This window comes from Penicillium solitum (genome assembly GCF_028829755.1).
Source record: "Penicillium solitum strain IBT 25940 chromosome Unknown utg000008l_segment0_segment0, whole genome shotgun sequence".
NCBI lineage: Eukaryota > Fungi > Ascomycota > Eurotiomycetes > Eurotiales > Aspergillaceae > Penicillium > Penicillium solitum.
The window spans coordinates 2,707,214-2,733,426 of record NW_027072127.1 but is presented as its reverse complement, the minus strand read 5'-3'; the positions used below and the strand labels follow the sequence as shown (position 1 = coordinate 2,733,426).

Below are 26,213 nucleotides of genomic sequence, written 5' to 3'. Positions count from 1 at the left end.
GGATGTTCTCGGGGGGGATTACAACTGTATTATGGGATTATGAGCCAAATATGGATTAGAGAATAATGAATCACCGAGTTGCTATATATTACATATATTCCGTATCATCCATGTCCAGGACTGCCAATATTGATACTTCCAGGAGCCCAGGAGGACCTTGGGGGCTTACCTAATCTCGAGTCGACGAGTCATCCATCTGGGGAAGATTCTAGAGTTCTGGATGCCTGAGGCACTCACAGCTTGCCACGACAAATCCCAAGAAAAAAAGGAGGTAAAAGCAACAAACCGGGGAAATTAGAGTAAAATAGTTTAAAAGAACAAAAAGTAAAAGTAGAAGAGTCTAGAATAATATCGAGAGAGCTGCAGGGTTGCCTGAACGACATGGAAGTTGCTGGATCACCGTAGAAACTCTCCACTAGAAATTTTTGGAAACACAAAAGGAACTGGCCCGCCTCTTTGACTCTTTCTCTTCATCTCTCCCTTTTGCTTTGGTTCCTCCCCCCAGAGCTTCTTTCTTTTTAATTACTTTGTGCTTTCTTGTAAGATATAAAATCCCTCCCCTTCTTCTCGTCACCGCTTCCCAATTTCCCCCCACCCCCCCACCGCTTGATCAGACTCTGCATCTGCATCTGAATCTCTCTCCATATTCCTCAATTGCTATAAATCCATCCTTTTCTAACTTAGATTTCCTTTCAGAATCACAATCCGCCATCATGTCTGAGACCTTCGAGTTCCAGGCTGAGATCTCTCAGCTGCTCTCGCTGATCATTAACACTGTCTACTCTAACAAGGAAATTTTCCTTCGTGAGTTGATCTCCAACGCCTCCGATGCTCTTGACAAGATCCGCTACGAGGCTCTCTCCGATCCCTCTAAGCTCGATTCCAACAAGGATCTGCGCATCGACATCATCCCCGACTTGGAGAACAAGACCCTCACCATCCGCGATACCGGTATTGGTATGACCAAGGCTGTAAGTTTCTGCCCTCAATAGTTGTGTCAAATCACTCTCTTTATCTCTATTTGGGCACAAAAACTAATATTCATCTCTTATAGGACCTGATCAACAACCTTGGAACAATTGCCCGCTCCGGTACCAAGCAGTTCATGGAGGCTCTGTCCGCCGGTGCTGATATTTCCATGATCGGCCAGTTCGGTGTCGGTTTCTACTCTGCCTACCTGGTCGCTGACCGTGTCACCTTTGTGTCCAAGCACAACGATGATGAGCAGTACATCTGGGAGTCTGCCGCCGGTGGCACTTTCACCCTCAAGGAGGACACCGAGGGCGAGCAGCTCGGCCGTGGTTCCAAGATCATCCTTCACTTGAAGGATGAGCAGATGGACTACCTCAATGAGGCCCGCATCAAGGAGGTTGTTCGCAAGCACTCCGAGTTCATCTCCTACCCCATCTACCTTCACGTCCTGAAGGAGACCGAGACTGAGGTCCCCGATGAGGAGGCCGAGGAGGCCAAGGAGGAGGATGATGAGAAGAAGCCCAAGGTCGAGGAGGTCGATGACGAGGAGGAGAAGAAGGAGAAGAAGACCAAGACCGTCAAGGAGTCCAAGATCGAGGAGGAGGAGCTTAACAAGACCAAGCCCATCTGGACCCGCAACCCCGCTGATATCACCACTGAGGAGTACGCCTCCTTCTACAAGTCCCTCTCCAACGACTGGGAGGACCACCTCGGTGTCAAGCACTTCTCCGTTGAGGGTCAGCTCGAGTTCCGCGCTATTCTCTTCGTTCCCAAGCGCGCTCCCTTCGACCTGTTCGAGACCAAGAAGACCAAGAACAACATCAAGCTCTACGTTCGCCGTGTCTTCATCACCGATGATGCTACCGACCTCATCCCCGAGTGGCTCAGCTTCGTCAAGGGTGTTGTCGACTCTGAGGATCTTCCCCTCAACCTGTCCCGTGAGACTCTCCAGCAGAACAAGATCATGAAGGTCATCAAGAAGAACATCGTCAAGAAGACCCTTGAGCTCTTCGTTGAGATCTCCGAGGACCGTGAGCAGTTCGACAAGTTCTACCAGGCCTTCAGCAAGAACATTAAGCTCGGTATCCACGAGGACGCCCAGAACCGCCCCACTCTGGCCAAGCTCCTCCGCTACCAGTCCACCAAGTCCGGTGACGAGCAGACCTCGCTCGCTGACTACATCACTCGCATGCCCGAGCACCAGAAGAACATGTACTACATCACCGGCGAGTCCATCAAGGCTGTTGCCAACTCTCCCTTCCTGGACACCCTCAAGCAGAAGAACTTCGAGGTTCTGTTCCTGGTTGACCCCATTGATGAGTACGCCTTCACCCAGCTGAAGGAGTACGACGGCAAGAAGCTCGTCGACATCACCAAGGACTTCGAGCTCGAGGAGACCGATGAGGAGAAGACCGAGCGCGAGACTGAGGAGAAGGAGTTCGAGGACCTTGCCAAGGCCCTCAAGAACGTTCTCGGCGACAAGGTCGAGAAGGTTGTTGTCTCCTCCAAGTTGGTTGGCTCCCCCTGCGCCATCCGTACCGGCCAGTTCGGTTGGTCCGCCAACATGGAGCGTATCATGAAGGCCCAGGCCCTCCGTGACACCTCCATGTCCTCTTACATGTCTTCCAAGAAGACCTTCGAGATCTCCCCCAGTCTCCCATCATCAAGGAGCTTAAGAAGAAGGTTGAGGCCGATGGCGAGAACGACCGCACCGTCAAGTCCATCACCCAGCTTCTCTTCGAGACCTCCCTGCTTGTCTCTGGCTTCACCATCGAGGAGCCCGCCAGCTTCTCCGAGCGCATCCACAAGCTCGTCTCCCTCGGCCTGAACATCGACGAGGACGAGGTTGCCCCCGCCACTGAGGCTGCTGCTCCCGCCGAGGCTACCGGTGAGAGCACCATGGAGGAGGTTGATTAGATGATTTCAGTCAACTTTCGTTATTGCTAATTTTAAGTCTTACGGGAAATGGGAAACGGGATACGACCCTCTGTGATGTTTTTTATCTTTTCATTTTTATGTGTTCTACAATAAGAACCAGCATCTTTTTTATTTACATCCAAAATCAGAGTAGACTGTAGTGCAGAGTCTTGCTTTTAGTCAAGACAATTGTAGACTTCAATCGTACCTCCCGAAACATCTGCGCACTCGATCTCAACACATCCACCTGGACAGTATTCATAGATGAATCCCTTCAACTCTCTTTCCAATACCAACTTCATCTCCCTCTTAAAGCCTCTCGTGGCACTACCTATGGATTTTAGACGACCACTCCTTTACCTCGCTCCCTAACAATGACCCTGTCAGGTAAGTAAACTGGAGTTTCCAGCCCCAACTCTATCAAACCAAATCCGGTCAACACTTCATACTCTTACCAGAAACTCCAAATGCAGCGTCTGCGCTATTACGATATATATTCATAATCCGAACATACTCGTATCAATTGGGCGCGTAACTCAGTTGGTAGAGTGTTCGCTTTGCATGCGAAAAGTCCAGCGTTCGAATCGCTGCCCGTCCATTTCATTTTTTTCCTTTCGTCTTTTTTATCCAAGTGCCCAACACCAAATTGATAATCTTGTCTAGGAAAACTATTCTATATGCTTTTTGGGGGATCGGTTATATGCTTTCTAAGTGTTTCCTTATTTATTAGTGGTTTGCGAGCATAATTTAAAAGGGTATGGTTCTTTACTAGGAATTTGAAATTCGGGATCGACAACTCAACCGATATATATATTTTTTGCAAGGATGGGGGAATTGACCATGTTTCCTGACAATGATATAATAGAGCTTTATTAAGCTACCTGGAAATATCATGCCATACTTTGTATCGTAGGCTAACGACGCAATACTTATAATTGACCGTCAAGAGTATTTCATACTTTCTATCTAACCCTCTATATAGTAGGATATACAGAGTAGTGGAAGGCTGAACAGTAGACCTTTTATTGGGCAGTCCTAAGTGAGACTTTCAGGTCGTAGAATTAAACTATACCATATGTATGATCTATCATATATCAATATATCTACGATTCTAATCATTATCATCCCTGGTTTTGTACATAGATGCCTTTTACCGTCTTCGTACATACATACATGTACCGTTCCTCGGTCTAGGCAGGTCGCATTGCACCCTCGGCTATAAGACGCCCCTAGGGGCGTTACCTTCCGAGGGCTTTTGACCGGCCACCCAAACAGATGATAATGTACCTAAAAAGACCACCCAAAAATACGTGACAAGGCCGCACAAGCGGCCGACCATTCTTACATGTTATGTTATAGTATATGGAAAACGGGTTGTAAAAATTGAGTTTTTCACCACACACATTCTAAAGTTTACGGCCAATTGTTTTTTTTTAGTGTTCTACTTAGGTAGCTATGTATGTATACGTAACACTAACAAGGTGGAGAAGCGCTACCGGGGGTATATCCAAAAAGATATTATGATGGGATCTTGAACATAACTTCTCTGTTTATCTGGAGTCAACTAGATATGTATTCAGATTGGGCAGGGTACATTGTATGCTCTAGCCAACACGATTCATTAACAACATTGAATGTACATGCACTAAAAATAAAAGAAATAGATAATACCAAGTGATTCGCTGGTCACTAGGAACTCATCGGGTGTGGCTTAAATGATGGCTTATGTGTACTAGTTGAGCGAATGAAGGATCTCCATCGTTCGAACTGAAAAATGGTTAATATTTTGCCGAAGAAATTCCTATTGGCTTGGCGCTCAAAAACTACCTAAGGTTCGGTAGCCTAGGTACAGCCCCACCTAGTTCACCGCCAGCATACATCTATACCGCCTACCTAAAACGCGTAGTATCCATGAATATAATCACCATAAAATAGTACATAGCGTTGATTTTTCGTGACCAAATGGTATATCCTGCATTCCTAGACCTTTATAAAACGAATGGTTTTATTATATGCTATTGTTAGTAAATATAATTATAATATATGCTTTTTTTTGTTGACTGGCAGAATATATATTACACAATCATAGGGGTGTGGGGCCAGCCCTGTAGAAACTTATGTCCAGTCACTGTAGTTCGAGGATATCACGTGGAGGTAGAGAAAATTTAGGCAGCGAAAAGGGGATCCATAGACAAAAATAAAATCGTTATTCCACTTCTAATGCTTTGGTGGGAGAACAGAAAAGCCACCAAAGATGTATAGGCCGACCTCCAGAAATGAATGGTGGTTGTGTAGCGTGTTGTTCACGCAGGCTATCTTGGTCATTGCCCTTGAGATGTACGCTCTCCCTATCTTCGTCCGAGCTACCCTAACAAAAACGCCAGCTATATACTTGTGGAATGGCAGTTATGGGTTACTCCTAAAATAACCCAGGTGCCGGTATCCTACATGATCCCAATCAATCTAGGCATTCTAATATTCGCCTCTGTCTACGAGTTCATCCTTGCCCTGGATGCGATCCATCACAAGAATAATGTTCTCCTCTTTTCAATCTGCATCTGCAATATTTGCAGCTTTGTGTACTCTGTCATGCAGTACACACTGATGAAAGAAAATACCGCGAGACTATATGGCGACCGTTATGGGTTTCCGACTCTGGTAGATACCACTCGCAACGTCTGGCCCCAGATCCGGCCAGCTGAGATCCTAGTGTCTGTTATTACAGGACTGTGCAGTCTTATTCTGTGCTTGTTTGTATGCTTCTTGCATCGGGAGTATTCATGGGTCATCTACAAGTCCGTTCATGGCAGCTCGAAAACACGAATGCGTTATCTGTTCTACGAGGTAATCCTCACCACTTACTGCTTCATTGCCCTTTGAACAAATCTCGAGCATCCACGCTAACAAAAGACAACCATAGATCTTCCTGGTTCTGATAAAACTCCTCTTTTACTTCTTGTTGGGTTTCATCATCCAATACAACCTGGTGTATATCCACTTTAAGGAACCGGAGTATACCCTCACAATGCTCCTCATCCCGGTCGCATTTATCGTTATGCTACTCGGTATCTGGGTTGTCCAACACGAACGAACCCTTGGCGTGGTTGCTATCATTGTGAGTTCTCTTGGTTCCTTCCTCCCTGCCCGCCAGACCTCCACACAGAACTATCACTGACCTCTTACAAGATATGCTACCTCGGGCTACTCGTATATCTTATCAGCCGCATCATCATTCTCTTTGGGGCTAGCACCGCTGGGAAAGACATGATGTTGTTCTTTGCATTCATGTCTGTGGTGTTGACTTCTGGAACGATTTTATGCACCATTGTCTGCATCAAAAACTTCGACCGAGGCTTCATAGGCATCAATAACTCGAAAAACGGCCATGCACAAGAGTCATATTCCGTACCCACCGGATATTCCCTAACAGAGCCGCCTCGTTCATTTTCCCGCCCTTCCTCGCGGCTCACGCTTGATTAGGATTGCATTTTCAAATTAGCAGATTTAACAAACTGATACAACATAATACTAAGAGATTCCCCGGACGCTTTGACTTCTCCTATATTACCTGCGCAGTGTATCGAGGTGACGTGAGTAGAGTCAGTCGGCTCGAGTATGGTCATCTGGGTCAGTTTAAATGTGCTTACTTTCGGCTCGCTTTAGAAAAGTTATAGGCTTGCTCTATGCGTGGTAACCGACAATAGCCACTAACTAGGACAGCTGGTGATGAGATTGAGATGTATGCGGATATTTGCGAGCAGGTTGAAAAGCGCAGGAGCGTAGGGGAAATGACAGCTTGTAAGACCCCCGAAGTCACTCTAGCCCCGGCGATTTCGATCATCTCTCCGGCAACGGCGTCGTCTTTGATAAAGGGCTCCAGACTTAAGTACTAGATGAGAAGATCACCGAAGATTACCAAACACCGAGGCAGGACGCAGTCGATGGTGGCATCGGCAATCCTTACGCAGCTATCAAGTTCGCCTGCCATAATGCTGCCGATCCTAACCAAAAGGGTATTATGCGTATTTAAATCCAAGCTCCTATTGCCATGATGAATGGGGATCCTGTTGCGATAACGGATCGTCAAGGACTTCCAAGGTTCTTCCCGCCTACCCTGAACCCGGTGTCCCAAGTTAATCCCTAAAAGTTGATCCCTAATTAGCACTATAAGATATGCATTGACCTTTGATTTGACTCCATAATAACTGTGATCAGTCGGTTGTACTCTAACCATATCAATACTCATAATCATTTATTGGCCATGCACCTGGCATCACTTCAACAGGCCGTTCAATCAAGTCCCAAAATTCCCCTACAAGTGAATCGGACGGCTCGGAAACCCATAAATGCCAGTCTTCGATGGAAGGTCCATAAGAAAACCCGATCAATCGTGCTTTGGTAGTCCGACTATGCCTATCATAGTCGGGCAATTGATGAGATTCTCGAGGTATCCATTCGGTTTTCCAGATACGCTCTTCATTTCGACCGTAATGCTCCAAGTTCACACCCCCTTTTTGGAGGGTTTTCAACCAAACCTTCAAGGCCAAGTCGAAGAAATATCTTTGGTCCTCGGGGATATATTCTGACTCGTGATACCCCCAATAGAACTCCAGGAAAGGAGTCATGCCATCAACATATCGATGAATATTGACATGCGCATTCAAACTTCTTTGGACAAAGCTGCCCCATAAACTAACCAGCAGTTTCGGGTCTTCCATGATTGCAGATGCTGTATAGTCGTATCGCGAATGTAGTTGCATGCACCCCATAATTCTCGCTGCAAGGTGGACTAGTGTGGTCATTCTTTGTATGTGCTGTGCATAGCACTCGTATTGGAAAACCTCGGCTTCCAAAATGTCTTGTCCTATGATTGTTTGAATAAGTTCAGGTTTGGGAAACAAGAACCATTGTGTATCTGCAACTGTAACCGCCACTATGATACGTTCTGACAGTGGTAATTTGTAGAAGAACTGACAGCAGTTCTGCTGCAAGAGCAAAAAATCTTCAACATGACCATGAAAAATCGTGAGGAGTTCGTGAGCATTCTTTTCGGTAGGATCTTCAGTAGTATCTAGATGAGGAAGCAGTATACGCATGGTTGGAATCCGAGATCGAGAATCCCGTCCTATCCACCCGAGATATACTAAGCTGTGAAGCGCTGTGTACTCAGGGCAATCTTTTAATGGTCCTTGTTGAGATGCCCCTTGGTCCAAAAGGAATTCGACCATTTCCGCTATGTCCGCTGTGTCCACTGTGTACATTTCATGTATGTACTGGCGCAACCATGTTAGTAGTCCCCCTTAACGTCAGGTAATTGCGTGCTATACTGACATGGAATAGTGACTTCCCCCAAGGGTACTTGTCATCGACAACAAGATCAAAAGGTGATGCCTGCCCGGAGGTAAACAAATCTTGAACACCCTTGACATCACCTTTCCTCACAAGTTGGACGACTTTCGAACTGCTTGGCACCAGATTATACATGCGTAACATCCAATTCCATCCACCAGGAGCTTTCATGCCGTAGATCTCTAGAATTTTGGAGGTCATCCAAGATGGCAAGCCAAGGCGCCAACAATTGGTGTAACCGCGGTTTCCCTTCAGTATGCTGGATTTATTGGCTGTTTATTATATTTAGTCCTATGTTTATAAAATAACTCAAAGTCAAAAATACCTTGAGTGACTACAGTCGATCCATAGGCCACGGAGTCTGAAGACCTCTTTGGTCCTTGAACTATCCTCTCTGCGATTAGTACAGGCTGAAGTTGCAAAAGCGCTCTATAATATTTTAGTGATAATTCCGTCGTTATTAAAAATTCCCCACACACCTCGTATAGCATTGTTGAGATAACGTGAGCAGTTGAATGACGTTTTGTAGTCTTGATCGATATTTCTCAATCTTGCCATTTTGCATGACGATCCTAAGGGCTTTGTAAGACCTGCGCATGCGACTGGAAGGGTGTACATCTCGACTGAGATCCATGCAAATTCCATCCAAGTCGTCGGCAGCATCTTTACACAAATTGAAGCTCTTGAGTGCATGTTTGTTGTCTTGTAGGGCCGAGTAAATTGAGTCTTGGGATAGATCGTCTTCGATGTCCGCCAGTATGAGACTCAGCAATTCGATTTCCCTTACTAACTTTCGAATATCCTCGGGTGCATCGCGCATCTCATCCCAACAGTTCTTGAGTGTGAGGATAGACTGTCCTACTTGAACAACGACGGTTGCGAATGTGATCGCCCCTGAAGCGATTCCGATAGCCTCGGCCATATGGACTAAAAAGTAGGTCACGGTCAAGAGGAGGAAAATGGAGGTTTGAAAGCGGATTCTAAGTGAAAACAACAAATGAAGAGTAGAGCAAACACATTGCTCCGCCCCGCTCAAACACGCACGTTTTAGCGCCCAACTTGCTCAGCCTCAACTAGTATTCTGCCAGTTGGCATGAATATTAGCCCAGTGGTTGTGTTTGCATTTGCTAGTGTAAGATGACTTGATCGGGAAACCATCTTTTTATAGGTAAGTCATACAAAAGATACCTAATTTCTAGATTTTGCATCTAGTGCGCACCAATACCCGGCGGTGTGCCCAACAAAGTCACTACGAAGAAGAGGGTAAGTCGAAACCAGCCGTTTAACACCTGGGTATACTCTAGCTACAACATCAATAAGGGGGAAAATATCTAGAAGAAGGTCATTTGAAAATAAATCCAAAAGACGTCGAAAATGCCTACCAAACGGACGTCCCAAGGGCGCGTACGCCGGCTATTCTTGTGAATAGTAAAAACAAGACAAAAACATATAACAGTGAGGATTAGCTGGTAGTCACCCAACTACTAACTCACCGGCATGTGGTGTACTCTCATTGAATACTACATGAACCTTTCATTTGAGTTGTAACATATAGGATTAGGGTCCTTTAATCATGTTCACGGGGCATGCGGGCTTTCCTGTGCGTAGGAACGATTCGAGGTTATCCCAGGTTTGTCTTTCAAAATTGGCCCAACTCGTACTGGAACAAACTCCGATATGAGGCAGCAAAGTCACCATCCAGTTCTCTCTCAGTTTCTCGTGAACCATAGGTTCATTTTCATGCACATCTAGTCCTACGCCAACCACTTTGCCCGTCTCGAGAGCCAATACCAAGGCATCTTCATCAATCATTTTGCCACGAGCAATATTCACCACTCGGAGGCCAGTGTGTTTGGTCACCTGGAACTGCTTGTGGGAGAGGAGATGGTGCGTACTCTGGGTGTAAGGTGCAGCAATAACAATGCAATCAACAGCAGAAATCATGCCCGCCAGATCAGCATAGTACTGCACACCACCTCCCAGCCTCGCTTCTGCTTCCTCTTTCCTTCTCGGGCCGTGATATGCAATTTTCATCCCCAGTGCATTTTGGCACTTTTCGGCAATCGAAAGCCCAATGTCACCCAGACCGACCACACCCAACACCATCCCGGCCGGATCGACTGCCTTCAAGCCCAGCTCTCGACTCTTCTGCCAATCGTATCTTGCGCACCACTGTGCGAAGCTCAGATAGCGGAATGTCTCCAGCACTAACATGAGCCCGGTGTTCGCGACGGCCTCCGTGCATGCATTTGGCGTGTTACAGAACCAGATTCCCCGGTTTGTTAACGCATCGATATCTGCTGCATCATATCCGTGTCCACTACAGCAGATGAGTTCCAGGCTAGAAGGAAAGTGTGGGATGACTTCGCTGGCGAATAGGCGATGAGATGCGTATGGCCCTGCTTTCAGCCAACCAGTGCGGACAATGGCGCAGATGTTGCTATATAGACCGCCGGGTTGAAGGCGAGCAATAAAATCGTCGACGGAAGCACAATCATATCTTAGAATTGACACTTTTTCGGAGAGAGTCTGGCGTCGAACATGGTCGATTTGCTGGACGCTAGATTCGACCAACAGGACAGTCGGGATTTCCGCCATAATTCGCGTTTTAGTCTGGCAAAGAAAAAGTGGTTTTCTTTTTTACACACGCTTTACACACACACAATCACACACACGAACGGATAAGGCACGGCATGTTTATCTATGCTGATATCTCTACTGATATGCCTGCATGACTCTTTATCAGCGTTATCACACATCTGCGCGGGGTTCGGCTTCTTGCTGGACTTGCCGGCCGGGGATCACTGGCTGTCCCGGCTCTCACCTCCGCCAGCCGAGTGGGTCTACGATTTCACAGTGCACTTGATCAGCTTTTGCAGTGTAAGCCACTGGCTAGCGGCTTTTATTCCGAGATTCGCAATGCGGAGTAGTTGCAATCTTCGTGTCCCTTGGTCGTTACCCGACCATTATAAACAGCGGTTGTTCATCAGGTAACTGCTGTTGGAAATACCGACTTTTACATCCTGATAACACAAACACAAGATGACGAAAGCTGGGATCCGGATTGCTATCGATCGAGGGGGCACCTTTACCGACGCCTGGGCTCAAATCCCAGAACATGCCTCCGATGTCATCTTCAAAGTCCTATCCGAATCCCCCGATGAATACGATGACGCACCTACAGAATGTATTCGAAAGATTCTGGAAATTGCAAGTGGCTCTCCGGTGCCTCGAGGGACCCTTCTGGATCTGACTCCCGTTGAGTCCATCCGGATGGGCACTACGGTTGCTACAAATGCCCTGCTTGAGCGAAAAGGCGAGCAAGTCGCCCTGTTGATTACGAAGGGCTTCCGCGACCTACTTAAAATCGGCAACCAGGCTCGCCCCAACATTTTTGATCTATCAGTTCAACGTCTTGCCCAGCTCTACGAGATGGTTGTGGAAGTCGATGAGCGAGTCACCATCGAAGGGTTTTCAGAAGACCCAGATCCTAAGCCGATTGATGTCAATTCTGATTCAGATTTGCACATTGGTTTAACAGGAGAACCGGTGCGGATATTGAAGACGCCAGATTTGGACGCCGTTAGGAGTGACCTCTACGTGCTTTGGAACCAGGGCTATCGCTCTGTAGCTGTGGCCCTCATGCACTCGTATACCTTCCAAAAGCACGAGCTTGCTGTAGCAGCCGTAGCTCGGGAGATTGGGTTCAAAGTTACCGTTTCCTCAGAGCTGCAAACAATGGCAAAGTTGGTACCACGCAGTCAATCGGCCGTTGCGGATGCCTATCTTTCACCAGTGACCCAAAAGTACCTGGAAGGATTCCGGAAGGGGTTCCAGGGTGAACTCAGAGATGAACATGCTAAGAAGGTGTTTGTCAACCAGTCTGATGGAGGACTTACATCTATCGCAAACTTTTCTGGTTTGCGCGGGGTGCTCAGTGGGCCAGCTGGTGGTGTTGTTGGTATGTCCAGGACGTGCTATGATGCCGAAGACAAGACACCGATATTGGCGTTCGACAGTAAGTTCAGAATTTTACACATTAGGATAACCATCCTGCGTTTGAACCGCTACTAACACTATGCAGTGGGTGGTACAAGTACCGATGTCGCTCGGTATGCTGGGGCCCTAGAACATATATTTGAAAGCACAATTGCACAAGTCACCATCCAGACACCACAGCTGGATATCAACACCGTCGCTGCAGGGGGTGGATCGATGCTCTTCTGGGAGAATGGGCTGTTTAAAGTCGGGCCTCATAGCGCAGGCGCTCATCCTGGCCCGGCATGCTACGGGCGAGGGGGCCCTTTGACCGTGACCGATGCCAATCTCTTCCTTGGGCGAATCATCCCCGACTACTTTCCCCGACCTCTAGATTTGGCTATCGTGAAGGAAAAGTTTTCTTCCTTGGCGGCCACCATCAACGCAGAGAAAGATGGACTGTCTCAGCTGACCGCAGAAGAGGTTGCAGTGGGTTTCCTCTCAATCGCAAATGCAACCATGACTCGCCCCATTCGAACATTGAGTGAAGGCAGAGGGTTTGAGACCGCTGCACACAATCTATGCTGCTTTGGTGGAGCTGGTGGACAGCATGCGGTTGCGATTGCGCGAGATCTTGGTATCCGACGAGCCCTGATCCCGAGATACTCGAGTATTTTATCTGCCTACGGAATGGCTCTTGCGGATGTGGTCGTTGAGAACCAAGAGCCCGAAGCTGCCGAATTCACTGTTGATAATATCCCCAGACTCCAAGAGAGGTTTGAGAGATTGCAAGATACGGGTATCGCAGGGCTTGTTTCCCAAGGATTTTCAAAGTCGCAGATTGAGCACGAGTTATTCCTGAATATGAGGTACCAGGGCAGCGACACAGCTTTGATGATACCGCGACCAGTCAAATTTGAAGAGTTTGGTGATGCTTTCGCCGCTCGCCATGAACAAGAATTCGGATTCACACAGCCCCGGGAGATCCTGATTGATGATGTTCGCGTGCGGAGTATTGGAAAGGGTATGGATGTCGCCCTTTCTAGCGCTTGCGCAGAAATGAAGAAACTGGCAGATTCGCCCCCTGCCACCCCGGTTGCTCCCGAGAAGAATATCAAGGTCTATTTCGAGCAAACCGGCTGGCTTGATATCGGGCTTTATTCACTCAAGGATCTATCCGTTGGTACGCGCATCAGCGGACCGGCTATGGTCATCGACAAAACCCAAACAATAGTTGTGGATCCTGCTAGTGAAGCTGTCATCTTGCCTGAACATGTGGTGATTGAGATCTCTGGAATAGAAAAGCCGGAGATCAGCACCGATGCGGTGGATCCTGTCCAGCTCAGTGTGTTCGGACATCGATTCATGAGTGTTGCCGAGCAAATGGGCCAGACCATGCAAAAAACCTCAATTTCGGTGAACATTAAGGAGCGATTGGACTATTCGTGTGCCGTCTTTTCTGGTGAGGGCAGTCTCGTCGCAAACGCCCCTCACATTCCTGGGCACCTGGGCTCTATGAGTTATGCCATCGCATACCAAGCGCGCCTATACGGACCCGGAGAGTTGAAACCCGGCGACGTTATTCTCAGCAACCACCCTAGCGCTGGCGGTACACATCTGCCAGACCTGACAGTCACTACACCAGTCTTTGATGATGATAAAAACCCAACAAAAATCCTATTTTTCGTCGCCAACAGAGGGCACCATGCAGATATTGGAGGCATTCAGCCGGGTTCCATGCCCCCCAACTCAACAGAGCTTTGGCAGGAAGGCGCGGCAGTGGAGTCTTTCAAGATTGTGAAAGAAGGAGTCTTTGATGAGCCGGGCCTTCTTGAGGTCCTGGTTGATATCCCAGCCTCATATCCGGGTTCGAGTGGTACTCGTACCCTGCGCGACAATATTGCCGATCTTCAAGCCGCGATTGCATCAAACAATAAGGGCATTCATTTGATTCAGTCCTTGATCAAGGAATATACTTGGCCAGTAGTTGAGTTTTATATGAACGCAATCCAGGAGAATGCCAGCCAGTCTACGCGTGGGTTGCTCAAGATTATCGCGCAGCGATTTGAAGGACAACCTCTGGAAGCTGTGGATTACATTGATGATGGGACGCCTCTCGCATTGAAGATCACGATCGATCAAGAGACGGGCGATGCAGTATTCGACTTCACAGGCACTGGGCCTGAGCATTTCGGAAATTTGAACTGTCCACCAGCAATCATGTATTCTGGGATCATGGTAAGTGCAAACTTTGGCATCAAAGCTTTTACGAGCAAGTCTTTCTAACCGAACCGTATAGTACTGTCTTCGATCAATGATCTCAACAGATATACCTCTCAACCAAGGCTGTCTGAAGCCTATCAAGCTCGTATGCCCACCCAATACACTCCTATCGCCTTCGCTCAAAGCAGCGACCGTGGGATCAAACGTGGAAACATCACAACGCATTGTCGATTTGATCTTCAAAGCCTTCCGTGCAGCTGCCGCATCACAAGGGACATGCAACAATCTCACATTTGGCTATGGTGGCACAAATCCAGTCATCGGCGAAGTAGTCAAAGGGTTCGGATACTATGAGACCATCGCTGGTGGATCCGGTGCTGGTGCGGACTGGGATGGTGAAAGTGGTGTGCACACACATATAACCAATACCCGGATTTCCGATCCTGAAATCTTTGAACGACGCTACCCGGTCATTCTCCACGAGTTTTCTATTCGCGAAGGAAGTGGTGGTGCCGGTCGGCATCGTGGTGGCGATGGTTGTGTTCGCGACATCGAGTTTCGATTACCGATGCAGGTCTCCATTCTATCTGAGAGACGTGTTATCCCTCCATATGGCATGGCAGGGGGTGAAGAAGGTCAGCGTGGTGTGAACCTATGGCTGAGAAAGTATCCCGATGGAACGAGCAGAACGATCAGCTTGGGTGGCAAGGCAACGACACACATGAATACTGGGGATCATATCATCGTTCATACACCTGGAGGAGGTGGCTATGGGAGAGATCCACACAAAAAGGATGAGGTGTTCAAGGATATTTTCAGGATTCATGAGAAGTTTTCGCCTGGGTCGTCATTGCTCCGGACGCAGGGTAGTTTGGCTGAGAGGAATGCGACGGCTGTGGGTAACTGAGAGACATGAGGCAAATGACCGGGTCCATTATGAATATGATATAGCTTTCGATAAACTTAGTACTTCTCGCAATCAAATTACGATGCTTCATTCATTGAGAGAGATGTTTCAGCTATCAAACTGGCTTACGAGAACACTGTCTCCAATATAATGGACTTTAGTCATTCACACGAGTCAACTGGCACGATGACTCCCATTCTATCAGAGTTTAGCTAAATGGGAGTTTATTGACTAGTTTCATGTAACACCTATGGATAGTCAAGGGCCTGTATCCGATCAGGGTTCCCTGGGATCATATTGGGCAAAGGATTGTTCCATCTCGACCAACTACGGCCTTCCCAGACATCTTCGATTGGCTTCTCACTCGCAAATTTCTCTGCATTTTGCTCGTTCCGACTCCAGACTCTGGATTACTACTGTCAGTACTATCTTTGCATATTAGTTCTTGCGACTGATCGAAAACTCACCTCAGGATATTCTCGCCAATCAATTTCCTGATTTGCTTGTCCGTAGCTCCTCTTCGCATGACAGCCTCGAGTAATTTAGGGTAATCTGCCACTGAGTGAATACCATTCGCCAGAGTGACTGTCCCATCAAAATCACCTCCAATCCCGACATGATCCCAACCTGCTACCTCGACAATGTGCATTATATGATCGACCACGGTCTCGACATCGGCACTTTCTGGATGAGTTGCGTTCAAGAACCTCCTCACAAACATCACCATCAAAACCCCGCCGTTTGTCTTTAATCGCTTGATGACATCGTCAGGGGTATTTCGATAATTACTGGCCAAGGCATAGCATGTACTATGACTGAAAATCACCGGCGATCGAGCGATATCCAAGACTTGTCTCATGGTTTGATGTGAGGTATGGGATAAGTCGACCATCATACCAAGCCGGTTCATCTCATGGATAGCCAACGCCCCGAATGAGGAGAGTCCCGCATCGGCGTCGGCTCCAAGAGCGGTCATCGTAGCAGCTGCCGTCGCATATGCATTGTCACTGTTATGAGTGACTGTGATATAGCGCACTCCTAGATCCCACAATTGGCGAATAACTGCAATGGAGGAGCCGGTTTGGTGTAGCCCTTCTGCACCTAGCATAGATGCTACTTTGCCTGCTTTGAAAGCCTCCACGGCGGAAGCAGCCGTGGGACAAAACTTCAGCTCGGGTGTTGCTTCGATAAACCGTCGAGCGACATCGATTTGCTCAAGGGTATCGCGTACGATGTGGCTCGGGTCGTCTATATGCTTCGTGTCGGGGCATTCCATGAATACAGACCAGAACTGCCCTCCGACCCGACCTTGCCGCAGGCGCTTGAGATCAGTGTGACTAGCGAGTCCTAAAAGTACAGAATTTATCCGTCAGTAAATTAGCGATGTGTGATTTTTTTAAAAGTTCCTTTTTGAGTTCGCACCTTGCTGGAATGTGAAGCGGTCGCTATTAATCTTATTCTGAAGTTCGATCCGAAGGAGGTAAGGCAAATCATTATGGCCGTCAATCAATGGTGTATCTTTCAAAATACTGTGAATCCGAGCTGGAATATCTGGAAGCTCCGACTCGGATTGAATGCGATAAACGGTCCATAGCGAGGCAGCTAACAAAGTAATGGCAGACAGTCCGACGACTGCGTGGTGTTGCTCAAGGCAGTTCATTCAAGCGTTTTTCCCGTCCTATTCTGTCAAAGTAAAACTAAAATGGGAAGCTCCTCTCAATCTAGCTATTTCTTTTCTGCTTGGGTTAGAGCAAAGCAAACGATCCTCAATTTGTTACGGGAATCTGCCGACCTAGAAGCTGTAAGCCGATTGGTCCGGCACGCTTGAGATATAACCGATCATAGCAAGATAAGGAGCTTTACGCTGATCAGTTGGATTAAAGTTGAATGAAAGTACGAAAGCTGCTGTATGGTCTCGATAAGCATAATCTCGGACCTTCTGGGCCTTGAGGTCAAGGAGCCCTATAATCTAGTGTCCTCCTTCCGGGGGCTTATTATCGTATAACTGACGTTATATATCAAAGCTTAGTCTGTCGGATCGCAACTTCATTCTTACCTCCAGGGCAAACACAAGGCCCCTTTTTCACCCTGCCAAACATTAAGCACGCTCCAATGGGAATGAAATCAATCAAAGAGGCCCACACGGCCGACATTTACGAGCCCGGCATAGGCGTCGGTTCAGCCGAGATCTACATTGATCCAGTCAAAGAACGAAGGATGATGAGGAAATTTGATGTAAGATGGCATCACATGCCCATATGTGCATCAAGGCTCAAGTGTTTGCATTATTAATGCAAATATAGTTTTTCGCTATTGGAATGTTGGGTCTTTTTTACATGATGGCCAATTTGGATCGAAGCAATATCGGAAACGCGAACACAGCGGGGTTCTCAGAGGACTTGGGCCTAGTTGGGAATCAGTTTGGAACCGCTACGACTTTACTGTATGGGATCTTGGCCCTTTTTATCTCGCTATGTTTGAACTATCCCTGATCATATATTTCCCAACAGGTACGCGACCTATGTCCCCTTTGATGGACCGATTGCGGTGCTTCTTAAAATCATCGGACCTAAGCCATTGTTATCAACATGCGCCTTCTGCTGGGGGATTACAACTCTTGGAATGGGTATGTAGATTTGGCTTTCAAAGTTCTATGTTCAGGTGTTAACATTCTTAGCTTTCATTCAAAACTGGCAAGGGCTTTATGCGTGTCGGCTACTGACTGGCCTTTTCGAAGCTGGATTAATCCCCTGCATCAACGTATACATTGCGCTAGTATACAACAAGAGTGAACGCGGAAAACGCTCTGCTTTAATCTTTGCATTTAGTGCTTTTTCAAGCGCATTTGGTGGACTTCTCGCTTACGGGCTCACACAGGTCCACGGACCTAACGGATGGGAAGGCTGGCGCTGGCTGTTTGCCATTGAAGGTGCCATGACTTTGATGCTCGTGCCACTTTTCTTTTTCGTGTTCCCGAAGCATCCCACCACTGCCTGGTTTTTAAGTGCCGAAGAAAAGAGCATGATTCAAGCCCGATATGACAATGATCCTCATTGGGGACAGGATGAAGAATTCAGTTGGGCCGAGTCTCTAAGTGCTCTCACCGATCCTAAATGGTTTGCATTTTGGATCTACCAGTTCAGCGTGGATATCTCTCTTTATGGATTCACGACTTTCTTGCCTAAGATCATTTCTGGCTTGGGATACTCCGGCGTACGAGCAAATCTGATGACAGTCCCAATCTACATGGTCGGCCTGGTGTGGTTCCTCATGATTGCATATTGTTCGGACAGGGCCAATATCAGAGGTCCGTTCCTCGCTGGGCCCCTGCTATGTCTAATCATCGGTTACTCGATTCTCATTTCGGTGGAGAGCCTGAGTGTCCGATACTTCGCGTGTTTTGGTAAGTTTAGAATCCCTTTGACTCCATTTTGCCATTCTTGGACTTAACCCTTCTAGTTGTCGCTCTCGGTATTTATCCTACAACCGGTTTGTCGCTCATGTGGCTTCAAGACAACACAGCTCGCCACTTCAAACGGGCTACAATGGTCGGTATGACACTCTGCTTTGGAAACACTGCGGGTGTCGCTGTTGGGCAGATATTCACTACGGAATCTGCTCCGCGGTATATAAAGGGACTTTCGATTAGCCTGGGGCTTGCGGTGGTGGCATTAATGATGGTCGCTTCGTTGATGACGGGGATGACAATAGTAAACAGAAAGAGAGCAGAGAGAATTCGCCGGGCCGAAGAAGCAGGTGAGGTACTGGAAAGAAGACCAGAGAAAGGCGACTATGATGTGTTCTTCCGATACTCTCTGTAATTAGTTAGTTGTCCTAATAGATTCTGGTTCCCTAAAGGAGAAAGTTGAAACTGCGTTTCTACGCAGCGGTATAGGTGTAACCCTGGATGCTTGATTACCCCTAGGGCTTAGACCGCCCCTTACAATGTGTAAATATAACTAACCAACTGGTTAACTGAACTACCTACATGTACTCCGTACGTATAACAGTAACGCATGGGTCCGCGTGGGTCACTCCATACTCCGCACTCTTATCTCGTTCCCCCGCAGATAACGCACTGTTTTTGTTTACAGCCTTCTTCTTCTCCATTTCCTCCATTTCGTCACGTCATCTACTCTCATGGCATCCAGACACGGCCCCCCAGCCAAGCGGCAAAGGCGCATCTATGTAGCGTGAGATGTCCCGAACCCTATCCCGAGGTCTCTTCCTAGGCTGACAAGTTATGGTTCGGTATAGTTGCCGACGGTGTCACTCACAGAAGATCAAATGCTCGGGGACTCAGCCCTGTCAATCATGTTGCATGTCGCAAAATCGCGAGCAGTGCGAGTTTCCTACACGAGACCGAAAGATATCGGTGTCCGAGACGTATGTTACCAAATTCAAGCTCTCCCGAATACGCCTGGAGGCTAATGAAATCGAGATCCTAGATACATCAAAAAGCTAGAGGGAGAAGTCAAAGCTTTGAGAGCCCAAAAGCAGCGGTCAAGAGCTTCATCTGAGCTAGATGAGGCAAGCTGTCTTACTCAAGATCCAGTTGAGACCTCGACTCAGTCCCCAGATATTGATGTTTCTAATCCTCTTCTTGAATCGCCCACTGGGTTTGTTGCCGCCAGGTCATCCTCACAGCCAATATTTATTGGTGAGGCTTCCTGTGTTGCTTTTGGGGACACCTTGCTCCAATGCGTCGACAAAGATGCCGATCTCTCATCGTGGGCATCTCCGACATATTTCCAACACGATATTCTTCATCGTCTGATGCGCCCAGAGGTGGTATTGCCTGACCGAATACAAGCTCGATTATTGGTGGAGGTTGCCATTAGATTTATAGGTACCGATTACCATTTAGTTCTGAAGAAAACCTTTTTCGATACGCTGGACCGAACGTGTGCCGGAGAGATTCCCAGGAACCCTGCATGGATGTGCAAGTTTTTTGTACTGCTAGCGCTGGGGGAGATGTACTCAAACCGAAAACGAAGGATGGCCGATCAACACGTACCGGGAACAGACTACTTCCTGCGTGCGGTTGGTCTATTGCAAGATCTATATGAAACCCCCTCGGTGGAACAGGTAGAAGTCATGATTCTTTTTGTAAGTCAATACATTCCGAGGTTCTCTGCGCTCTCAAAATTGGCGGATTTGCTGACGGCAATTCCATAGTGCTTTTATTCAAACGCTCTAGGGCGCGTCAAAACCGCGTACACCTATAGCGGTATTGCTCTGCGAATGGCTCTTGGATTGGGTCTCCATCGAAGTCTACCCACAGACACCAAGCTATGTCCGGTGGATCGTGAGCACCGAAAGCGCGTCTGGTGGACACTTTACACGCTCGACCGACTATGCAGCTCCAACCTCGGATACCCTTTGCTTATAAGCGATGCTGTGATTGATGTTGAGCTTCCCACAAATGAAGGCCTTATTCCAGCCGAGTTGGAGGAATTTACCGATCCAGGCCACCTAGTCGCGAACGTTAAACTGGCGAAAATCACAGGGCAAATCCGTAAAAGTGCCTTTCCACTTCAGGCTGTCGTCCGCATCACTAATGAGCTTCACTCTAGTTAATGACATATATTGCCTCCCACAAAGAACTACAGAAACTTTTGTGCAAAGGGTGCATCGAATTCTTCTGAGTCTGCGAAAATGGAATGATGAACTCCCATCAATGCTACAACTACGCCAAGAGCATTTGCCTCGAAACATTTCCAGTCTTCATCTTCATTATAATCAATGTGTGATTTCGACAACACGTCCAATTCTATTATATCTTTTCAAAAATCGCTTTTCACTGAGCGCTACATCCGCCGAAGGCCCACCCAGGGTCTTTTCCCCTACTACCCTCGCCCTGGCAGAAAGCTGTGTGCAGGCCGCACGGGCATCGAATTCAATTCTATCAAAGCTGTTTGTTGACGGATCTCTAGCGTCATTTGGATATTTTGATGCGCACTATCTCTTCTCCTCCACTCTCATCTTGGTCATGTCTGCAGTCATGGACCCAAACGTGGGCATGTCAGATGCTGTCGCATATGCTTTCACTATACTCCGAGCTATGAAGGAAGATGGAAATCTTCCCAGCTTTGACTACTATGAAAGACTACAGCGTACCAGAGCAAGTGTTGGAAAGATGAGAGAAGCGAACGAAGCAAGGTGCCGTGTATCCGCGGCTCACAATGGAAGCACAACGCCACAGGAACAACTGGTTCACGATGCCGATGGATCGGCCCTAGGCTTTGTGGACGGAGTTCCTCTAGATCATCCTCTTATAGATAGTTTTCTGGCAGATAAAGCCTTCGTATGGCCCGACGGAATGATCCCCCAAGATGACTCTTTAAGAGACCTGGTGTGCGAGCTAGGAGATGAGTTTTTGTTTGGTCCGGCCTGAGTTTATTGACTTCAAGAAGGGTATTATTTTTAGCCCTTCTTCCATCTGTGACAGGTGATGAATCTTCAATACTCATTAATATTCACACTTGATAAGCCTATCTCAAAATGTCGGTGGCCCATCCGAAGGTAATCTCGATATCTCGGCAAGGACGCCGAACTCGGGAAATGTACCCGGCCTGATTTATCTTGAGCGTAGGTTCGTCATATTTCCGAATATGTTTATTTGATCGGATTGGCGGCTGAGCCTGCCGGATTACTGAGTCGTCGGCTTAACTTGATCAGCCCGATTAATCAAAGCACTCAAGTGCTAAATAGCCTACTTCGATTGCTCAATCTATGCACATATAACATTTGCCTTGGCTAATCTTGACTTCCACGTATGAACTATATTGAATTCCATAATGGCTTCTGCGGTTGTCACTCTGCTTGGGCAGCTCATGCAAATTCCATCTATCAGCAACGAGGAACACGACATCGGCCTGTTTCTTGAACAGCATCTCCAGGGCTTAGGCTATACCGTTGAACGTATTCCAATTAGTCCGGACAGTCGTCGTTGCAATGTCTACGCCTACTTAGGCTCATCGCGCAAAACACGAATTTGTCTCACATCTCACATGGACACCGTTCCTCCACATATACCAATGAGACTGACGCCAACTACAATTTACGGACGGGGCTCATGTGACGATAAGGGCCCATTGGCCGCACAAATTATTGCACTGGAAGAGCTACGTGCCGAAGACCGTGTCCAGCCTAGCGATGTATCACTTCTTTTTGTTGTGGGAGAGGAGAAAGGTGGACCGGGAATGATCGCGGCCAACTCAATGAACCTGTCATGGGAGGTTGTCATATTTGGCGAGCCTACCGAAGGAAAACTCGCAGTGGGACATAAAGGGCACTTCGTTTTTGAGCTCACAAGTGAAGGAGTCCCAGCGCACTCGGGCTATCCGCAGCGAGGACGGAGTGCAATCTCTGTGATGACCGCTGTTCTCGCAGCGCTTGAGCGAACAACGTACCCATCATCAGACATAATTGGACCTTCTACCTTTCATTGTGGTCAAATCATAGGGGGCGTCGGATACAATGTCCTTGCGGCGGAATGCACGGCACTATGTGCGATCCGAGTTGCAAGCGACTTACCTAGGATCGAGCAATTAGTGGAAGCGATCGTTTCAGAGCATGAATATGTCCGCCTGGATAAGAAATTCATATACCCGGAGCTGTATTTAGATCACGATGTACCGGGCATGGGGACGATGCCTGTCGCATTTGGGACTGACGCTCCGCGGTTGAAGGGAGAACATAAGAAGTACCTGTATGGACCGGGGTCTATCTTGGTTGCTCACGGAGATAACGAGAGTATCGAAATTGGGGAGCTTATTGAGAGTGTTCAGGTGTACAAGCGGATTGTGGAGCACTGTCTTAGACGATAAGTAAAAGGCGTATGCCGAACATTTCCGATTTACAAAGTCGGCAACAAGAGCCATCTTGCCGAGATATCAGATAACATTTGACCTCGCAGAAGTTGGGATAAATTATTTCTTCTATGCTACTCTTTTTTGTCCTGGGAGATCCAAAATCAAATTTCTTTTCTTTGAAATGACACATTCAACTCTCAGCGATCTGCCCGTCCTTCCGTTGGCCGAGTCATTTGCGTTGACGGAGGCCTACAATCTCGATACATCCCCGGAAAAGGTCAATCTCGGCCAAGGGGTCTACCGCGATGAGGAATGCCAGCCTTGGATTTTGCCCAGTGTTCGAAGTGTAGGTATTGCCCAATAAGCTTTGCTGGGCGCCATCTCACAGTATTATTACAGGCAGAGGAGTTCCTGCACAGGCAACATCTCAACCACGAATATCTTCCAATACAAGGAGCTGCTCAATTCACCAAAGAGGCTCGGAACTTGCTTTTCAGTCCTCAATTGGCCCAGAACGAAAATATAACAAGCGTACAAACAGTCGCTGGAACAGGCGCGAACCACCTTGCTGCGCTATTCTGTGCTCGCTATCTGCGCCCCAAGAATGTATTTATTTCCGATCCCACCTGGGATAATCATCATCTTATCTGGGAGACTGCCGGACCGGATATCAAACGCAAGGTTTACCCCTATTATGACCCCTTAACGCGGTCACTCGACTTCGACGGCATGATCGCCGAGCTAGAAAACTCCGCAGAAGAAAACGACGTTGTGATCTTACACGCCTGTGCCCATAACCCAACAGGTATTGACCCGACACATACGCAATGGGAGAAAATCGCGGACATTGTGGTCAAAAAACGTCTCTTTGTGGTTTTTGATAGTGCATATCAAGGTTTTGCGTCAGGCGACCTGGATGCTGACGCCTGGGCTATTCGATACTTCTACTCGACTCTTTTCGGAGACGCCTCCTTACCAACGTCGGCTACTCCAGCAGGAATGTTTGTCTGTCAGTCTTTCTCGAAGAATTTTGGACTGTACGGCGAGCGAATCGGAGCATTACATCTTGTCACTCCACCTTCCATATCACCTCAAGGTGCATATACACACCTAGTTCGACTGATTCGAACAGAGATATCCTGTCCTTCTCTTTTTGGCGAGCGTTGTGTCCACACTATCATGACAGACCCGGAACTTCGCTCGAAGTGGGAAGAAGATGTGAAAACCATGGCGTCGCGAATCCAGGGTGTGAGGATGTCATTAAAGTTAGAACTGGAGAATATTGATGCGCAAGGTAACTGGGATCATATTGGGAGCCAGATTGGAATGTTCAGTTATACCGGTTTGTCGAAGACTCAGGTCCATCGATTGAAGGAGGTTCATCATGTTTACATGTTGGAGAATGGGCGAATGAGCTTGAGCGGATTGAACGGGAAAAACGTGGCATATGTAGCCCGCGCAATCAAAGAGGTGGTCGATCAGGATTAGTGTATGGCCTTTAAATATCATCAAAATACCAAGAAAAGTCGAGCTGCAGTGTATCGTATATCATTCATATATCAAAGTGAAGCAGTTCACCTTGAAAGTAAGGTTGAAACTTATAAAGTGGGAGTGGGACGACTACATAAATTACTGAATATGCAGTAATTTTCACAAAAAGCAACCTTCCTTTTGATGAAATTTTGATGAACCATTCCACAAGTTTATCCTAAGTAGCGGTCGATATATTCCTTCACGGATAAACCAAGTATTCCGTTCTCATAATTCCACGTCGTAGTCAAGTCCCAAGACACACCACGGCCTTCTCCAAATATAATTTGGTATTTGTAAATTGCATTATCCGGTTCATTTGCAAGATCGGCTTGTGCAGCCTGGACTGTTCGTAGAGTTCTCTGAACAGGATTTCCAGTAGTCTTCTCTAATAATAGAGCCAGGTCTGCATAACTGACAGTATCACCAGCGACGTAAATTGCCTTATTGCTAAAAGCTTCCTTCTGCTTGTCACCGAGCACAATTTCCGCAGTGATTTTCCCGATATCCTCGGGGGCCGTGACGGTGACTTTTGTATCCCAGCTACCCAATGCGCACACAACATTGTCTTTCAAATTCACCACACCAAATGATGGCTCAAAAAGGAAGCTGATAAACATTCCAGTAGAGATTATCAACCACCTAGTGCTAGCCTGCGAACGCAATATATCGCGCACTTCTAGCTGTTCATCAAAGAGGTCTTGTGCGGATCCTCGTCCGATAATATCATAGTCGACTCCGAACTGCCATGGAATGTAGCGCGGAACTTTGGCAGCCAGTACTGCATGGACCAGTTTGCGCTGGGTACCCCTTCCGGCAGCGAATCCTGTACAACCAATGATTGTATCATAGTCGCGAAAGATGCGGGAAAGGGATTCTTGCGAATCATTCGTGAGATCGCCGGGGACAGTCAAGATATTCTGGTCGTACAACATGGAAATATGACGTGCCTTGTCCTGGTCTTTTGAGGAAATACTGGATGGTCGCAACAAGGCAGTAATGGTGATGTTTTTTAGGTTGGGATGTTTAGCCAGTGAGAGCAACACCTGCGTGCCCAGCTCTCCTGCACCTAAGACAAGAATGTTCTTGATATCCGACATGATGCGTAAGAATGTTCAAGGAAACACAAGAGCAATTATATGACCTAAAATAATGGGCATCTAGCTTATAGTTATATGACGAAACATGGGGGCCCTGATTGATAATCTCCCCGCATCCATATTTCCCCTTGGCATCGGTGTTTATAATTATCTCCGACATAGAGTAAATACGAAAAATTTGTAATTTGTATACATTTGGGTTGGAGATAAGTACACTCTGGAATTCAGCGATTAGGCCTCGCTAACTATGGCACGGGGAAGGCCAGGTATATTCTGCGGGCACGGGCAGTATTTCGTGCTGGTAGCCATAGAGTTACATCATTTTGGCAACTATTGCTTTTTCGTGGGGCATTGAAAGTCTCAACTATAAATGGTATCCATAATCCATCATAGCGAATGTCTATTAGTATTTGTTAGGCT

General features: G+C 47.4%; 12 protein-coding genes across 12 annotated transcripts; 8 read left to right on the top strand and 4 right to left on the bottom strand.

Annotated features, from left to right (window-relative positions):
• Positions 1–434: 434 nt before the first annotated feature.
• hsp90 (chaperone Hsp90) lies at positions 435–2,889 on the top strand (the record flags this gene model as incomplete). Its single annotated transcript, XM_065606422.1, has 4 exons — positions 435–539; positions 697–971; positions 1,055–2,567; positions 2,603–2,889. The coding sequence occupies exons 2-4, from the start codon at positions 714–716 to the stop codon at positions 2,887–2,889; spliced, it is 2,058 nt and encodes a 685-aa protein (XP_065460385.1). The 5' UTR covers positions 435–539; positions 697–713.
• Positions 2,890–5,143: 2,254 nt separating this feature from the next.
• N7455_010331 (uncharacterized protein) lies at positions 5,144–6,369 on the top strand (the record flags this gene model as incomplete). The annotated part of the gene is made up of 4 exons (XM_065606421.1): positions 5,144–5,226; positions 5,274–5,733; positions 5,810–6,004; positions 6,076–6,369. 4 exons carry the CDS (start codon positions 5,144–5,146, stop codon positions 6,367–6,369), a joined length of 1,032 nt encoding a protein of 343 aa, XP_065460384.1.
• A 257-nt stretch (positions 6,370–6,626) lies between these two features.
• Positions 6,627–6,919, top strand: N7455_010330 (uncharacterized protein; the record flags this gene model as incomplete). Its single annotated transcript, XM_065606420.1, has 2 exons — positions 6,627–6,687; positions 6,783–6,919. The coding sequence occupies 2 exons, from the start codon at positions 6,627–6,629 to the stop codon at positions 6,917–6,919; spliced, it is 198 nt and encodes a 65-aa protein (XP_065460383.1).
• A 205-nt stretch (positions 6,920–7,124) lies between these two features.
• On the bottom strand, positions 7,125–9,160 carry N7455_010329 (uncharacterized protein; the record flags this gene model as incomplete). Its single annotated transcript, XM_040954239.2, has 4 exons — positions 7,125–8,162; positions 8,221–8,510; positions 8,564–8,667; positions 8,718–9,160. The coding sequence occupies 4 exons, from the start codon at positions 9,158–9,160 to the stop codon at positions 7,125–7,127; spliced, it is 1,875 nt and encodes a 624-aa protein (XP_040815484.2).
• A 635-nt stretch (positions 9,161–9,795) lies between these two features.
• N7455_010328 (D-mandelate dehydrogenase-like dehydrogenase) lies at positions 9,796–10,836 on the bottom strand (the record flags this gene model as incomplete). The annotated part of the gene is made up of 1 exon (XM_040954097.2): positions 9,796–10,836. The coding sequence occupies one exon, from the start codon at positions 10,834–10,836 to the stop codon at positions 9,796–9,798; it is 1,041 nt and encodes a 346-aa protein (XP_040815456.2).
• A 444-nt stretch (positions 10,837–11,280) lies between these two features.
• On the top strand, positions 11,281–15,346 carry N7455_010327 (uncharacterized protein; the record flags this gene model as incomplete). The annotated part of the gene is made up of 3 exons (XM_040954203.2): positions 11,281–12,256; positions 12,323–14,454; positions 14,516–15,346. 3 exons carry the CDS (start codon positions 11,281–11,283, stop codon positions 15,344–15,346), a joined length of 3,939 nt encoding a protein of 1,312 aa, XP_040815376.2.
• A 248-nt stretch (positions 15,347–15,594) lies between these two features.
• On the bottom strand, positions 15,595–17,006 carry N7455_010326 (dipeptidase; the record flags this gene model as incomplete). Its single annotated transcript, XM_040954213.2, has 3 exons — positions 15,595–15,751; positions 15,814–16,693; positions 16,769–17,006. The coding sequence occupies 3 exons, from the start codon at positions 17,004–17,006 to the stop codon at positions 15,595–15,597; spliced, it is 1,275 nt and encodes a 424-aa protein (XP_040815459.2).
• Positions 17,007–17,458: 452 nt separating this feature from the next.
• N7455_010325 (uncharacterized protein) lies at positions 17,459–19,167 on the top strand (the record flags this gene model as incomplete). The annotated part of the gene is made up of 5 exons (XM_040954137.2): positions 17,459–17,581; positions 17,650–17,789; positions 17,857–17,972; positions 18,024–18,749; positions 18,806–19,167. 5 exons carry the CDS (start codon positions 17,459–17,461, stop codon positions 19,165–19,167), a joined length of 1,467 nt encoding a protein of 488 aa, XP_040815488.2.
• Positions 19,168–19,667: 500 nt separating this feature from the next.
• Positions 19,668–21,743, top strand: N7455_010324 (fungal specific transcription factor domain-containing protein; the record flags this gene model as incomplete). Its single annotated transcript, XM_040954187.2, has 4 exons — positions 19,668–19,732; positions 19,795–20,455; positions 20,525–20,864; positions 20,923–21,743. The coding sequence occupies 4 exons, from the start codon at positions 19,668–19,670 to the stop codon at positions 21,741–21,743; spliced, it is 1,887 nt and encodes a 628-aa protein (XP_040815364.2).
• Positions 21,744–22,146: 403 nt separating this feature from the next.
• Positions 22,147–23,178, top strand: N7455_010323 (M20 family metallopeptidase; the record flags this gene model as incomplete). Its single annotated transcript, XM_040954079.2, has 1 exon — positions 22,147–23,178. One exon carries the CDS (start codon positions 22,147–22,149, stop codon positions 23,176–23,178), a length of 1,032 nt encoding a protein of 343 aa, XP_040815544.2.
• Positions 23,179–23,344: 166 nt separating this feature from the next.
• N7455_010322 (uncharacterized protein) lies at positions 23,345–24,651 on the top strand (the record flags this gene model as incomplete). Its single annotated transcript, XM_040954217.2, has 2 exons — positions 23,345–23,509; positions 23,563–24,651. 2 exons carry the CDS (start codon positions 23,345–23,347, stop codon positions 24,649–24,651), a joined length of 1,254 nt encoding a protein of 417 aa, XP_040815442.2.
• A 215-nt stretch (positions 24,652–24,866) lies between these two features.
• Positions 24,867–25,793, bottom strand: N7455_010321 (aromatic alcohol reductase; the record flags this gene model as incomplete). The annotated part of the gene is made up of 1 exon (XM_040954051.2): positions 24,867–25,793. One exon carries the CDS (start codon positions 25,791–25,793, stop codon positions 24,867–24,869), a length of 927 nt encoding a protein of 308 aa, XP_040815524.2.
• Positions 25,794–26,213: the final 420 nt, after the last annotated feature.